The sequence below is a fragment of the Aythya ferina genome, assembly GCF_964211825.1.
Source record: "Aythya ferina genome assembly, chromosome: 2".
In the NCBI taxonomy this organism is placed as follows: domain Eukaryota; kingdom Metazoa; phylum Chordata; class Aves; order Anseriformes; family Anatidae; genus Aythya; species Aythya ferina.
In genome coordinates this window covers 118,623,664-118,637,845 of record NC_140297.1, presented here as the reverse complement: position 1 = coordinate 118,637,845, position 14,182 = coordinate 118,623,664, and the positions used below count along the sequence as shown (strand labels likewise).

At 42.9% G+C, this 14,182-nt stretch overlaps 1 protein-coding gene across 9 annotated transcripts in view; it reads right to left on the bottom strand.

The window, feature by feature from the left end:
• Positions 1-9,928: 9,928 nt before the first annotated feature.
• The window catches only part of KCTD1 (potassium channel tetramerization domain containing 1), a 97,920-nt gene continuing 93,666 nt past the window's right edge, over positions 9,929-14,182 (bottom strand). For all 9 annotated transcript variants that reach the window (XM_084511898.1, XM_084511896.1, XM_084511899.1 and 6 more), the window contains one exon: positions 9,929-10,925. In XM_084511898.1, the coding sequence (XP_084368024.1) occupies positions 10,767-10,925 (159 nt within the window). In that variant the 3' untranslated portion in view covers positions 9,929-10,766. The remainder of the gene's footprint in view (positions 10,926-14,182) is intronic.

Below are 14,182 nucleotides of genomic sequence, written 5' to 3'. Positions count from 1 at the left end.
CTGTGGTGTGCCACCACTTCACCCCTACCTTGGCAGGTAGTTTTTTGGCAAAAAAAACATCTTGAGAAGATGCTGAGCCCACCCAAGAAAGTGCTTCTCCCATGGCCCAGCCCATAATGACCAGACAGCTCAGTGACCACACATGACGGTCCTTGGCCACCATTTTCTAAAACAGGTCCGTGGCTATGAATTTGGGATCACGGTTTGGTCACTGCCCTCTCTCCCCTGCTTGGGAACTCTTGGCCCCCTGCTTGGCCAGGGTCTCCACGGCAGAGCAACTCGCCTCCCTCCTGCTTCCCTCTTTCTTGAGTGAAATGCCTGCCAGCACACAGCTTCAGGGACTGGAGGAGATGAATGCCTTGCATTCAGGAAGCATGTTTCGGACTTTTAAGAATGATGAAATGAGGCAGCTGTCCATTGTGAGCAATTTAGCCTAGTGTGATACCGAATTCATCTGTTTAATACACCCAGATGCTCCAGCAGTGAGTGCATTAAAAAAAATCTTCAATAAATAATGGAGATGTGAATAAATTTTTTTTTCTTTTTTTAATGAAAATGGCAAAAACAGTAATTTGCTACTGTACATCTGCATCAGTTATTTAACATGACATCTTGCTGTAGTAATAATCCATCAACATCCAGTATTACATATGGATTCATAAAAAGGTTTATGCTTGTGTTGGTGCATTTGCTGTCTGCCAAACCAATTATATACATTTTACAATAAATTATACATATTGAACTGAGAACCTGCTGTGTTAATTGCTTGCATTTTTATAGGGGAAAATGTGGTCACAGAGTGATTTTTCTTTTTAAGCATATTGAGAACATGGCAGAAGAAGACGCTATGTCTTCAGTTTACAGAGCTGAGAAATCAATATTTAGCCTGACAGTTTACCATCACTAAAACAAACAAAAAGATCAGCAACAAACACTCGGAAAAGCTTTCTCTGGTGCCTTCACTTTCCTCATTCCTTTAGGCATCCGTGCATTAGCTTGGAGAAGTATGGACATGTATGCACAGTTTTAGTATGTGAGTGTCCCATGGAAATAAAGACTAAACTTCAAAGGTACCAAGAGCTAAGGGGACTTTTCCATGCCTTCCCGTGCTGGGGCTCCACGAAGAACTTGTGAGGAGCACTGGGTCCACCTTTCTCAATGCTCTGCTACTAGCTTGTTCATTCTCCAGCAACAGTGCCGTGTAATTATGAGCTTCAGCTTTGCTGCTCTCAGATGTTCTGTGAGTAATGCTTTAAATATGGTTCAATACATCAAGCTCAGCACTGGCGCTTGATGGTTTTCAACCCCCAGTAAGACTGAATCCCCATTCAGTTCCCTACTGAAAAAAAATTATATATATTGCAAAAGACCTCTGTCAATTGAAAACAAACAAACAAAAAGCAAAAAACAGAGGGCAGAATTAAAAACCCAGATAATATGACCAAGTGAGGAAAGCAGAATTAAGTGATATCTTAATTGTAAGAAAATCTGAGACCATTTTGATGACTCAGAAACAAATGGTGTAACTTTAGAGTGACACTTGGAGGGAGAAATGCTCTTTGGATCATTGTAAGTAGAAGGAAGCACACATGTAAAACCCCTTTCCTGATGGTTTTTATTTTTGAGGCAGTACATGAAGACTGTTCTGTTTTCAGGGAGAAAAACTACAGAAAATACAGCAGTTACAGTTCCTGTTGTATAAAAGAAGCTGAAAAGTGAAGCCATTTTCCAATGCTGCTCGAAAGGCTCTGCTTTCCTTTACCCATTTCACCAGAGCTGCTGGTTGTCACCTTCAAGAAGAGCTCTTCCTACAAAAGAGTAACAGCTTCATGCTACGGCACTTCCCAAAGCAAACTGTTACTTAGACTCTGCCACGTCCAGTTTCTCTCAAAATATATTAAATTTTAAGTTGAGGGAATGGATAGATGCAGAGTGCGTAATCGCTTATTAAGAAAAACAGTCAGGTATAAATAATTAAAAAAAAAAAAAATCAGAAAATTGTTTCTGCTTCTTTTGATGAACTTGCTAACAGTCCATAGCACATGCTGCTGAGCAAGAAAGAATGAAGGGATGGCCAGGCAGGAGACTGACTTCGTAATTAATGTAGAGATGTTGGAGGAAGAAAGTAATGAGAACATTTTCTGTAACAAAACAGGCTTTTTCAGGTTGTCTTTTCCACTCAACATCATGGTTTTTTTTTTTGTTATTTTTTTCCCTTTTTTTTTTTTTTTTTTTTTTCCCCTGTAGTACCATCTGTAGCTGTAACATTTTCCTGTCTAAAGAATGAAAACAATCATGAGCTCCTCCTTGCACTGTCACTCAGATTACTGTCCTTCTCCCACTCTGGCATGCCATGTAGAAAGTGTGTGTTAGTCCCTTCATCTGATGAATGTTTCACTTGCCCTCATCTTTTATCATTCCCGTGTTTCATCATCACAAACCTAATACCAGAGCTGCCAGTGACCTTACATGCTGCTTTTATGACAAGCTTGTTAAACATTGCTGATGACTTACAACCTCGTTCTCCCACGCTGGGACCCTTCCCTGTTTACACAGCACTTTTCCTCCCATACTCTCTTTGTACCCCTGCAAGGTTCAGCTTGCCCTGTGGAATGGCAGGGCTGGGACACGGGATGCCAAGCCCTCAGTCTGGCTAATTACTCAAAATGCACTTGTTGTCACCTGGGGACACAGCTGGCCTGTCCCTGTAAAGTCCATCTGTCACCCTGAAGTTCTTCGCCTGTACTGTCACCACCAGGGAGGCCTCAGTGCCAGTCCAACACAGGATTTGATGCCCTTCCTCAGTCTGCTTTCTTTGGCACATATATATATATATATATATGTATATATAACATATATGTATTTGTTTTAACAATGCTTGCTTAAGCTTACAGCAAAGCTGTAAAGAGTGTTTTCCCTGGTCTCTTCACAACTTCTGTAGACAGGATAATTGTCTCCCTGGATTTATTTTATTTATTTATTTTTGAGCTACAGGCACACCTTTCAGCAAAAAGAGGAAGACAATGGGTGGCCATTGGTCACCCATGCTGTTCAACCACCACATCAGTGCTGTTGAGCACCTAACTAGACCACACCGTCTGAGGCTGCTGCAATAAAAATAAAGCCAAGCAAGTATTGAGGAGCGGTAAATACCCTAATTTTTAATGACATGCATTGCAAGAGGTAGTTCGTCTTGTACTGCAGCTGTTACCAGGCCAATGAAAACAGCAAGCAAGCAACATCCAAGGATGAAGCTAAATCTCTACAGTTAAGAATACATAGCAAGGTAAGTATGTTTAAAATGAAGGCATACTGCCTAAGAGGTGCTAGCAAAAGACAAAGAGCAACTTCATCACAGTACAGCCCTGTAACATGCCTTTGATATATCTTATGGAATAAGTCAGAAATAGAAACAGTCCTGGTCCTGGGGAACAGGAAAGAAGCATTTCCTGCACATTTTAAGAAACACCTTTTTTTTTTTTTTTAATTCTTTTCCCACCAAAACAAAGTATTTATTATCTGACTGATTTATTATCTCAGCCTTTGGGCTGAACGGATATATTAACATTAACAGGTAAAGACTTAAGGATCAGCTAAAACAGAGCTTGCAGCAGAGCTGTAGATCAGACTGATCTGTGATGTTGTTTGGTGAAAAAAAAAGGACAACCAGAAACATTCTGTTAAATTTAGGCAAAAACCCAGTTGTGTTTAAAGGCATCAGTGAGAAGGAGGTGTGACAAGAGTTGGTCACCTGGGAACACTGGCCCGTCCAGAGATGGGATCTTGTGCCAAGCTGCTGTGTGAACACAGTGGTGCAGTTGGTTGGGGCTCACAGGAAGATCTTTCCCGTGAGCCTGACATTCATTCACTCTCTGAAGAGCAACCATAGGATTTTCTTTCTCTTTTCGACGAATGAGAAGATCAATCAAGAATGAACTTGACTGCATGCAACATGTTAAAGCACCAAGTTACACGCGCTATGTTTGATTTTTCTTCAACATTGTTTCTCTGTGCCCCCCCCCCAGCCTTCGAAATACTCAAAGAACTTGGCTCATGCAATATCTGGTTTCAGGCAAGCAGTGTGGCAGTTTGCCTGAGCTGAGAAAATATGCTTGAAGTCTGCATTCATAGGCAGCTTCAACGTCCTAAGGAAAATGCTTTGTTTTTCTAGCCCGAAAGTATGTCACAAACATGAATAGAATTATACGCTCACTCTCCCTCGCCCTCAATCCTCTGCACCTTAGGAAAAAATTATACACTTCCAATTACAGGGCCAGTTAAAATCAATACAAAGGTGGGAGAAAACAGATCATTTTTCTTATGGAAGTAACTGTTTTCATTAATTTTTCATTAGTCCTGCTTTTGTTGTGCTATCCATCACTGAAGGAGCTGGTATGCAGTAGATTACATTTAGGTTATCTTACATGCTTCCAGGATTTAGTAGATATTGCCTGATAAAGCTGCAAGCTTTATGGCTTTAACTTACATCTATCAATAATGCATCAGAAGAGATTTTTCTGCACAACAGCAGTCCCTGAGCCAAGCAGCTTTCTCCTGGAAGAGTTGCACTGGTTACGGCAGATATGCTAGCACAGATTTCAAGCTACTCCTCTAAAGGCTACAACTGCAAGAAGCACGAGCAGATGCTTCAGGAGGAAGACAGTTTTGGGAGGGTTTAGCCCTAGTTTCCTGGTGTTGCCATTTTGATTTTGGAGCTTTTTAAGCCAGGTGCCAGCCGTGCTTTGCTTGATGTCAGCAACCACAGCTGGAAACCTTCCTGGCATTGACCAACCTGGTGCATCTGGGGATTTTGTCACGATCACTTTATTGATGACCAAAGCTCTTTCACAAATTACATGGATTTGTTGTTGCAGGCTTTCCCCCTTCATAATGCCCAAGTTCTGCGGTAAGGAACCGAAACATCACAAATAGAAAATTACAGTCACTACTGAAGAGCAGGGCCAGAGGAAGGAGAAGACATCAGCAGAGCCCACTTACATCATGAAAGGTGAGGGGAATTTTCACAGAATAGTCTGGGCTTGAAGGACCCCTGGAAGTCACCTGGGCCCACCTCCTGCTCAGCCAGGGCCACCTAGGACAGGTTGCCCAGGACCATGTCCAGCTGTCTTTTGAAGATTTTATTTCATTTATTTTTCTCTTGCCAGGGAAGGAATTAGAAAAAAATCCCCAAGGTGTACCAAGCCTAACAGTGTTACTTTTTGAGCTTGTTCAGGTATCTCAAGGGTGCCTTGTATGTGCTCAGCTTTAAAACCGTGTGCCATAGCACCTCACCAACTCCAGCTTCCTTCCATCCTGTACGGGCATTGCAGAAGGCAGCTGAAGGTGAATCCCAAAGTGCAGCTTGCCACCCACTGCTTGGAAGTCAGCCCTCACGAGTCCCTCCCCCAGCTGTAAGACGAGCTTATTGCTACCTTTTCTCCTTACAGGTGGAGAGACGCTTAACTGAAGGTTTGCACGATGCTTTGAAGAAACCAAGTACGGCGCTGGGCCAAAATTACTACTCTTGAGATGCCTAGGCTTAGCCTCAAGCAGAAGAAAACCAAGCCTCCTGAACTGCAGAAAATGAGGGAAAGAAATGCATGGCTAGTTTTGTTATTTATTATCTGGCAATACATGTTTTTAACGTGAGCCCTCAAGATCTTAAGCATTTATTCATTCAGAGGCAGTAGGAATTAGTGAAATTTCTGTTACAGATCTTCAGAACCAGCATCCATACTTGGGTTGTTTTGCATTTTGCTTTTCCATTGACTGTGATTTCTTTGGGACTAATCAAGAAAGCATCAAACATCCCCTTGTATCCTTGCTAAGCCCCCTGATTTGAGCGGAGCCAGAATGAGAGCAGTAGGGGAGTTCAAGGGACTTCAGCAAATGCAGTTTTTGCTTTGTCAGTGCCCAGAGCAAGGTACACACTTAGCATGTTGCCACCCTGCCCTATAGGCTTGTGTGCCACCAGCAATGGGCTGTCTGGAGAGAAGACTCTGTGGATCTGCAGCTCAGCCAGGCTTGGAGAGAGGAGTCTGATTGAACGAGGCTTCCTACAACCTTCAGTGGGAAACAGTGTTGATTTTAAAAATGGCACACCACAGGGACAATGCACAAGTGCGTTTGATGCAACCGTACAGCTGACCACCATGTGGTGCCTCTTCTCATAACCCCCAAATTACACTGATCTATAATTCCATTCACAACTTGGGTGTGGGGCAAATTCACAATGAATATAGAAGGCAGAAAATGGGATCCAGCCCACAGAATCTAATATCAGTTGAAAAATAATGTACTCTATTTTAGGGGCACAGAACTCAGTAGCATATTAAGCTGCTAGATGACAAATGTGAAGAAAAACACAGATTCAAGGAAAATGGACTTTCTCCATCTGTCAGAAGACACCCCCATTTCTGGAGTTCGCTCTTATACAAATGGAGGATGCTTTTGGGGGTTGGCATCAGCATTTTCCTCCAGCATGGACATAAGCATCCCAGTTACCAGCACTGTCTCAGCTTACAAAGGGATGAATTTTTGTGCTATGCATGTGCATCTTTTATTTGGAAGATATATGGTTTTAAGCAATGAGACTTTAACAATTTTGATCTGAAATAGAGTCCCCCAAATGCCAAGTCAGTTTTGGGGTCTTCAGTAACCATATCAGTGAGGTGGCAGCCAAAGCCAACACAGGGACCTGATGCAATGTATTGATTTTTGGTGGTGGCGATCCCTCCAGACCCTCAAGAAATAATAAACCACTCAAACTAAAGTCTGAGAAAAAGCAACTGATCTACAGGCCCTAAGGGTGTCTTGGTTTCATTTCCACTGTAAATAAACCTCAGGCTGCAAGAATGACTACATACAAATACCAGTTGTCCCTAGAAATAATTCATAATATAGAACTCTGCAGTCAAGAAATGACAGATGGAAATAAATGTTTTTATTTCTCTGAAAAAAACTGCCTCATTGTCAATAAAAATACTTTCCTCATCCTCGCCCCCCAAATCAAGTCTTCTTCCCCCACGTCCCCAAAAAAGTGAACATCAAAGAAAAATGCACTTGATGACTTATTTCAGTCATCAATTATCTGTAATTATCAATCCATTTTTAAAGGTTGTTGTAAAAAAATTATGCTCATGAACAAAATGTTTCTCTTCCAGTTGAAATCAGGGCCTATTTCGTGTAAAGAAAAGTAACTAAGGCTCAAATTTAATGTTTTCAGCGGGTGGTAGGATGTCCCCATTGAATTTTGTTAAGGATTCAACCAGACCTCTAGAAATAGTGCCTCACCTCTACGTGTCTGTGGCAATCAGACACTGAAATTTGTTCTGGACATAAGGCAATGGAAAGGTAAAACATCAGCTGGGCTAGACTGCCTGGCCAGTAAGATCTTGGAGATAAAATAAATTAGCAGCGCTTGTTTACAGGCAGTACTGCGGAAAAGAGAAAGTCATGACTCTGTGGGACTACATGCATCCCAGCTGGTGAAACCAGCTCAGTCTTCAGTGGGATACTCATGGCTTAAAGGTTCATCCAAGCATGCCAGGATCCATATTTATTTTATGCACTTATTTAATACATTAAGGAGGCAATAGGGAAAGAATTAAACCTCAGGTTGATGGCTGCTGCAGGAATCCAGTTGTCACGTTGCAGAAAGAAACGATGAAGAGCCAGCTCCTCTGCCTGTGTCTCACCATGAGAAAGGGTGGCAAGAGACATCTGCCATCTCTGCATGTCCACAGCGCTTCTCCTGACAACTGCTTGACCAAGTTGCTGAAGTACAATGTTGGCAGCTACTGTTCACTGTAACTCTTCCTCTTATTGAACACAGCACCACTGATAGCAACATTTTTAATTAAAAACATTAGGTAAATTTAAGCTATGGTACATGTCAACACTACTAACCTCCAGAAAATAGCTGGCTGTAGAGTCTGGTCTTTCCCTACCCTCCACCCCCTTGAAATATTTCTCATTTGTCTCACTTTTTCTAAAGAACATTTTAAGAAATGTTATTTTTAACATTTTTTTCTAAAGAACATTTTAGAAACACATGCTTACAGATCTCATTTGCAAACAGGACTACCTCACTTGTTCTCCAAAATCCACGTCCAGCTTACTCCTGCATATTGTTTGCCATCAGGCATGGCTGTGTTTACTCATGACCTCCGACTCTGTGACAGCACTGTAATCACAGAGACATTCACATCCAGGGTCTCGGGGTGATTTGTGACTCCTTTAACAATGAACACGGCCTCAGTGGGAGGCCATCCAGCCAGCCAGAGGTGTGGAAGGAGCACAGGGGTGTGCCTTGGTGCTGTCAACTCAAACACGTATGGACTGAGCAAGCAAAACTGCTGGCTGAGCACAGCCTGACGGCACGACAAGAAGCAGAAGGAGCAAAAAGTGGGGTGAAGATCAAGTGGATCCACACCAAAGCTGTGCAAAGGCACTGTGGGGCCAATTTCGGGCCTGACAGTGCTCCCAGGCTTTGCCTCTGGCCTAACCGGAGCCCATGCCCACATACAGGCACAGGGCAGGTCTGGATCTGGGAGTACCTCTGGGCTCAGCAGCCCGGAAATGTGTCCTTGGGTGCATGTGGGGCTGCACCTCGGAGTGCAGGAAGGGTTTCTGCAGCAAACCATCTCCAAAACACCACGTCACCTCACACCAACGTCAGTCGGCGCATTGTCAGCCCACGGGACCGGCTTCTTTGTTGACATTGCTAACACCGCACCACTTCCAGAAGCCTGAAAATCTGTTAAAAATATTTATTTCCCATTTTTTTTTGTTGTTTGTTTTCTAACCGACTTCTACGCAGACTAACAACCAAATTTTAGGCAGGAAGAGTAAGCATTTATTTGTTAAGAGGACTACTTGCTGCTGATTGAAAGCAAGCACTTGTGCTTGTTTGAGGCAGCTGTTTCAGTACTGGGAATAGACCGATCAGCGTCACATTGAAGATCTAATAATCTGCTAATGAACCTTAATTTCTGGAGTCCCCCTCCCCCTCCCATTTCCGTGTTTCAATAATTTCAAAACCCACTGATTATGTGCCGACAGAGTTATTTAAATATGCCCTCTGACAAATTTTAATAAAAACCAGCAAAATTGTAGCTTTGAGTTATCAGACTATATTAAAAACCTTGTTACATGTATTTACTTTAACAATTTCTTTTTTTCTTTTCTTAAATAAATAGCAAAGTGTCACCAAAATGAATGGAACGCCGGCACCATTGCCTCGATAGAAACTTCCATACCAGGATGAGTACACAGTCATATTTTGGAATATTGCATAAAAAGATACTTTGGAGGAAAGAAGGTGGTTGCTGGTGCATCTTACGTGGCGAAAGCATCACCCTGTGAAGAGGCTGTGCAGCAGCCTCGTTACGTGGCATGTTTGCAAAGCCTCGCCGAGCCGGGCTGGCCCCAGCAAGGCTCTGCAAAGGAGCAGCTAGCAGGACAACCACGCAGAACTTACCGCCTGCTGTCACAGGGACGGCCTGACACAAGGGGCTGGCGGTCTCACTCTCTCTAGGCAGAAGAACGCTAGCTCTAAACAAGGGAAATGAAGGGCATGAAAACAAACAGCCTGGCTAACACTCAGCAGGGCAAGGTCTTTGAGAATTGGAGCTGCCAGGTCCTAGTTAAGAGGGAATGATGCAACGTGGATGCTTACAAAACTAGGCACCCCTTTTTGACAGGCTTCCCTGGGCTGGACTGGTATTTTCTGAGCTTGGCCAGCAGCTGCTCTTCAAACTGGGACAAAGCTTACAAGGGACAGTGCTGAAGGAAGACAAGCGCACTGGACTGACCCCACAAAGCAACCCCACAACAGCACCTGCTGCCTTTAGCTCACTCCACCGCGCCGGACTGCAGTGAGCTAAATCCCACTTCTCTGCTCTTGTTGGCTGAAATCAGACCCTCGTTACTTTAAACAGAGTTTATTGTATTTAATACATTATAAAATTTGAAAAATTGTAGGAAAGCAGCAGATTCAAACCAGAGCATCTCTACCAAATATTAATTATTCTGGCCCCCTTTGAAAAAACACAAAACGAAACAACAACAAAAAAAAACAACGAAAAACTCATTCAAAAGAAAAGTTAACCTTTCACATCTGTGAGGGCAGACAAAACGTGTGCGACTTCTGTACAAACTACATTTAAAATTTCAGTCGACTAGCTTTCCAACGCAATGGATGGTCGTCTCCTGAACGCCTGCCCATCCACCTCTAAAAAAGACAGACATAAACCTCCATATGCAAATAAAGTTGAATCAAGGTGTGTACACATTAAAAATTGGATGGTGTTTGGCAATGGAAAATGCATTTTGTATGAGCAGTCTATGTATTCCCCAATGGTAATGGCTTGTACACCGTTAAGTGGGCCCGAGTCAGGCCTAGGACACTTAATGGCCATCACAGCACCAACCTCATCTACTTCTTTGTTGTTGCATTTCCTACTCTTTGACATATACATACATATATGCATGTACATACATACCTATACATACATACATATATATGTGTGTGTGTGTGTTTTCATTTACACCTTGAGGTTATTATTATTACTACTATTCCAAGTGTTCCCATATGAATTCAGGTGTGGTCTCTATATTTGATATAAATGTGTCTTTTATTCAATTTTAGTTCCAGGACGTGTTTGGAGTCCAAACTGCACATGAAACGTCCCCCTTTTTTTTTCTTTTTTTTTTTCCTTTCTATCTTTTTTTTTTTTTTTTTTGCATAAAGAAACATGTCCATTTTAGTCCAGAGGCTCTTGCTTTATTCGAATGACGGAGGGTGCACGAGATGTCCTTCTGAGTTCTCGTCTCAGTACGTATTCACTGAATTGGGAAGAGTCCACCCCACCTCCACACGAGCCAACAATCTCAAAACCTCTTTGCTGTAACCTCTCAAGTACCTGCAAAAAGAGGAAACAAAACACCAATGTGTAAGTAAATAAACAGACTACCCGTTGTCCAAGGATGATAGTTGCTGTGTTCAAATGGATCCAGCTAGAAAACAAATGTGGTTACACAGATCCACTAAGTGGTTCCCTAAGCTCCATTGTATTGTCTGATTTCTGCTGACTTTTGGGCACAGAGCAATAAGAAAAATGGAGAAAAATAGGTATTCTTTAGTACTGTCAGCAAATACAGTATTCTTCTATCCACAGATTCATGCCTCAAAAAATGCATTCTCTGCTTCACACAATTTACAATACAATAGGGCAAATACAGGATTGCACATCAGACACAGAAGCATGCTGAGCAAACACTTCAGTTCAATTGTGATAATGCAGATACTGTGGTCGCAATTTCAGAAAAGTTACCATCAGATTTTCTAGAGATTTAAAAGGTACCGTAACTGCAAAGATCTAAAGCTATACTCGTACCAGTGGCAAAACCTGGGACCTAGCTAGGACACGTGCTAGGACAGTAAGGGCAAGCAGAGAGCTGGGACAGGGGCAGAAGCGAGCTGGGATTCATAATGCCCATAAAACTACAAGACACGTCACATTTTTACATTCATTAATTCATTACATTACATGCTTTAGGTTAGCAAATGTCTTTCCAAAATCCAGCTAATTAACACAGCAGACAAATCTCAAAAAGCAGGAGGTGGGAAAAGAGTCTCAGAAACCCCCAGTGAAGAACAAACATCAAAACTTCAGTGCAAGTTTTATTTAACCTGAGCTTTATCTTTTAATAATATAAGCCCAAATACGTCTCAATGCAAGCCACTGAAAAATAGAGGAAGAGAATTTCAGTGCTGAGAGAAAATGTGATGGGTCAGGAAACTAGTGAAGCCCTGGGCGAATCACTGAGCCTGCACTCCACTTTCCAGGCCTACCACTAGTCCTTGTCTTGCCTCATACTGTTCTTGGAACAGATGCTTACTTCCTCCAGAATGGAAGATTTGGCATCATCAGCGTGGGATCAGCATCTCTCTTGAACCCTGTGTGTATTTTGCCACTCTGACTTGAGTTTTGCACATCACTAGGCTTGGCAATCCTTATTTGTGTGACAAAAATGTAAATATCAGGAAAAAAGCTAAGCTGCTGATGGATAAAATTGTTTTGACAACTATCATACGACATTTGTCCCCCTTGGAGTAAGTACTGTGTCCAGGTCCGGGGCCCCCAGCACAAGAAGGAGGTGGATCTGTTAGATCGGGTCCAGAGGAGGGCAACGAAGTTGATCAGAGGGCTGGAGCACCTCTCCTGTGAGGAAAGGCTGAGAGATGTTCAGCCACGAGAAGAAAAGGCTCGGGGGAGACCTTATTGTAGCTTTTCAGTACTTACAGGGGGCTTATAAAAAAGATGGAGAACAACTTTTTGATCAGTCAGATAATGACAGGACAAGGGGAAACTGTTTTAAACTAAAAGAGGGGAGATTTAGATTAGACATAGGAGGAAATCCTTCACTCAGAGGGCGGTGAGGCAGTGGCACAGGCTGCCCAGAGAAGCTGTGGATGCCTCATCCCTGGAGGTGTTCAAGGCCAGGCTGGATGGGGCTTTGGGCAGCCTGGTCTGGTGGGAGGTGTCCTGCCCATGGCAGGGAGCTTGGGACGAGGTGATCTTTACGGTCCCTTCCGACCAGCCCAAGCCATTGTGTGATTCCACGGACATGTGGCTAAATATCCCTCTTTGCATGCAATATCCCTTTTCCATTATAATCTTGCATGCAGCGGTGTTCTAAATTTGAATTAGTCACTCTGACAAAACAACTTTGATGTTTCAGCATGACAATAAAGGCCAATTATTTAAGAGACAACTGTCCAAGCATAGCATGCATTAACCATGTCTTGACAGGTCAGATAGGACTGTTCTTTCTCCTGTGTTGAAGCACAAGCATTATATGCAGCATCTAGAGAGCCCTCAGCACATACCACATTGCTCAACCCTCTTCATCAGGGGATGGGAGCAGAGCTTTGCTACCTGGAGAGCAGGACCTGGCAGCAGAAAGATGCCAAGCTCAATTGGCAAGTCTCCATGTACGAATTTGCTCCTAAGTCTGGAGCATTTAGGAGGTGTACCTAAACCAAGCAGCATCAATAGTGCTAATGATGATTCCAGATGTTAAAAAGTGCTCTCACTCCAAATTGCTGCCTGTGCATGATGTACGAACTTAGATGAAGGTGGGTGTGGATTTTTGTTTCAACTAACAAAGAATAAAACAGATGACACTACAGCTTGTAAGCTTAATGCAATTCTTCCAGAAATTACCTGCGTTTGTCTCACAGATTATTTTACCCATTTCACAACTGTTTTTTTTTTAAACAAATACTACTGATTTTAGTTATTGCCACATCCTCTGAATGGGGAAAAGGAGGCCCTTCCTTAAGACCACAGAATTAGATAGGTCAATTTTTGCAATACGCAGATGTGTCACTGTTGTTGCCACTGAATGAAGGAGAAAGAACGAGCCAGTTGTTTTTGTCCAAGGTAAAAAGCATATGGTACATTTGTTCAAGAAACATTTAAGGATATCATAATCAAATGCAAATGACCTGCGTACCACTGGAAAAATATACTATAGTTTCTACCAAATGTGTGATAACTTCCCCCCTACTGCCCTATAGGAATCCTTCATATTTCAGCTTGCCTGACAGTCTTGCACAAGGGTCAAAGGCCCACCAGGATGCCCCCCATTCAGGTGTTAACAGAGAGGGCTGAGAAGCTCCTTTCTCCTGTGCTCCCTTCTCCAGAAATACTGGGTCCTACTTCAGGAGAAGGAGGAGGAACAGGAGGAGAAGGAGGCTGGCTGTGCTCTCCTTTTGCAGATGCATGACCCTCATTTCAGAGGCTGGCCAACACTAATGTCCAGTCACCTTTCTCACTTTAACTCCCTTTTCCTCTCACTTATCCTGTGTTATCCAGAATAAGAGAGCAGGACTTTACTGTTTTTGTTCTTCTCTCTATTCAGTTTCCGAGCTCCTAAGGACTCTAGGAAATCAGAGTACCTCCACCACCTTTCTCGGTGCATGACAATTGCTACATTCCAAGGTGAAGGGACATAGCCTGATGCTCTCACAGTTGCTCTGTGGAGATGTGGCACCCTCCTTCCCCAGCTTGAGATGTCCCTGGGCCCTTGCATCAATCCAGAAAAACAATTTATGACAAGCAGGGCATGGGACTGGAAGCAGGGTTGAATAGTCGCCTTATGTTCAAGTGTC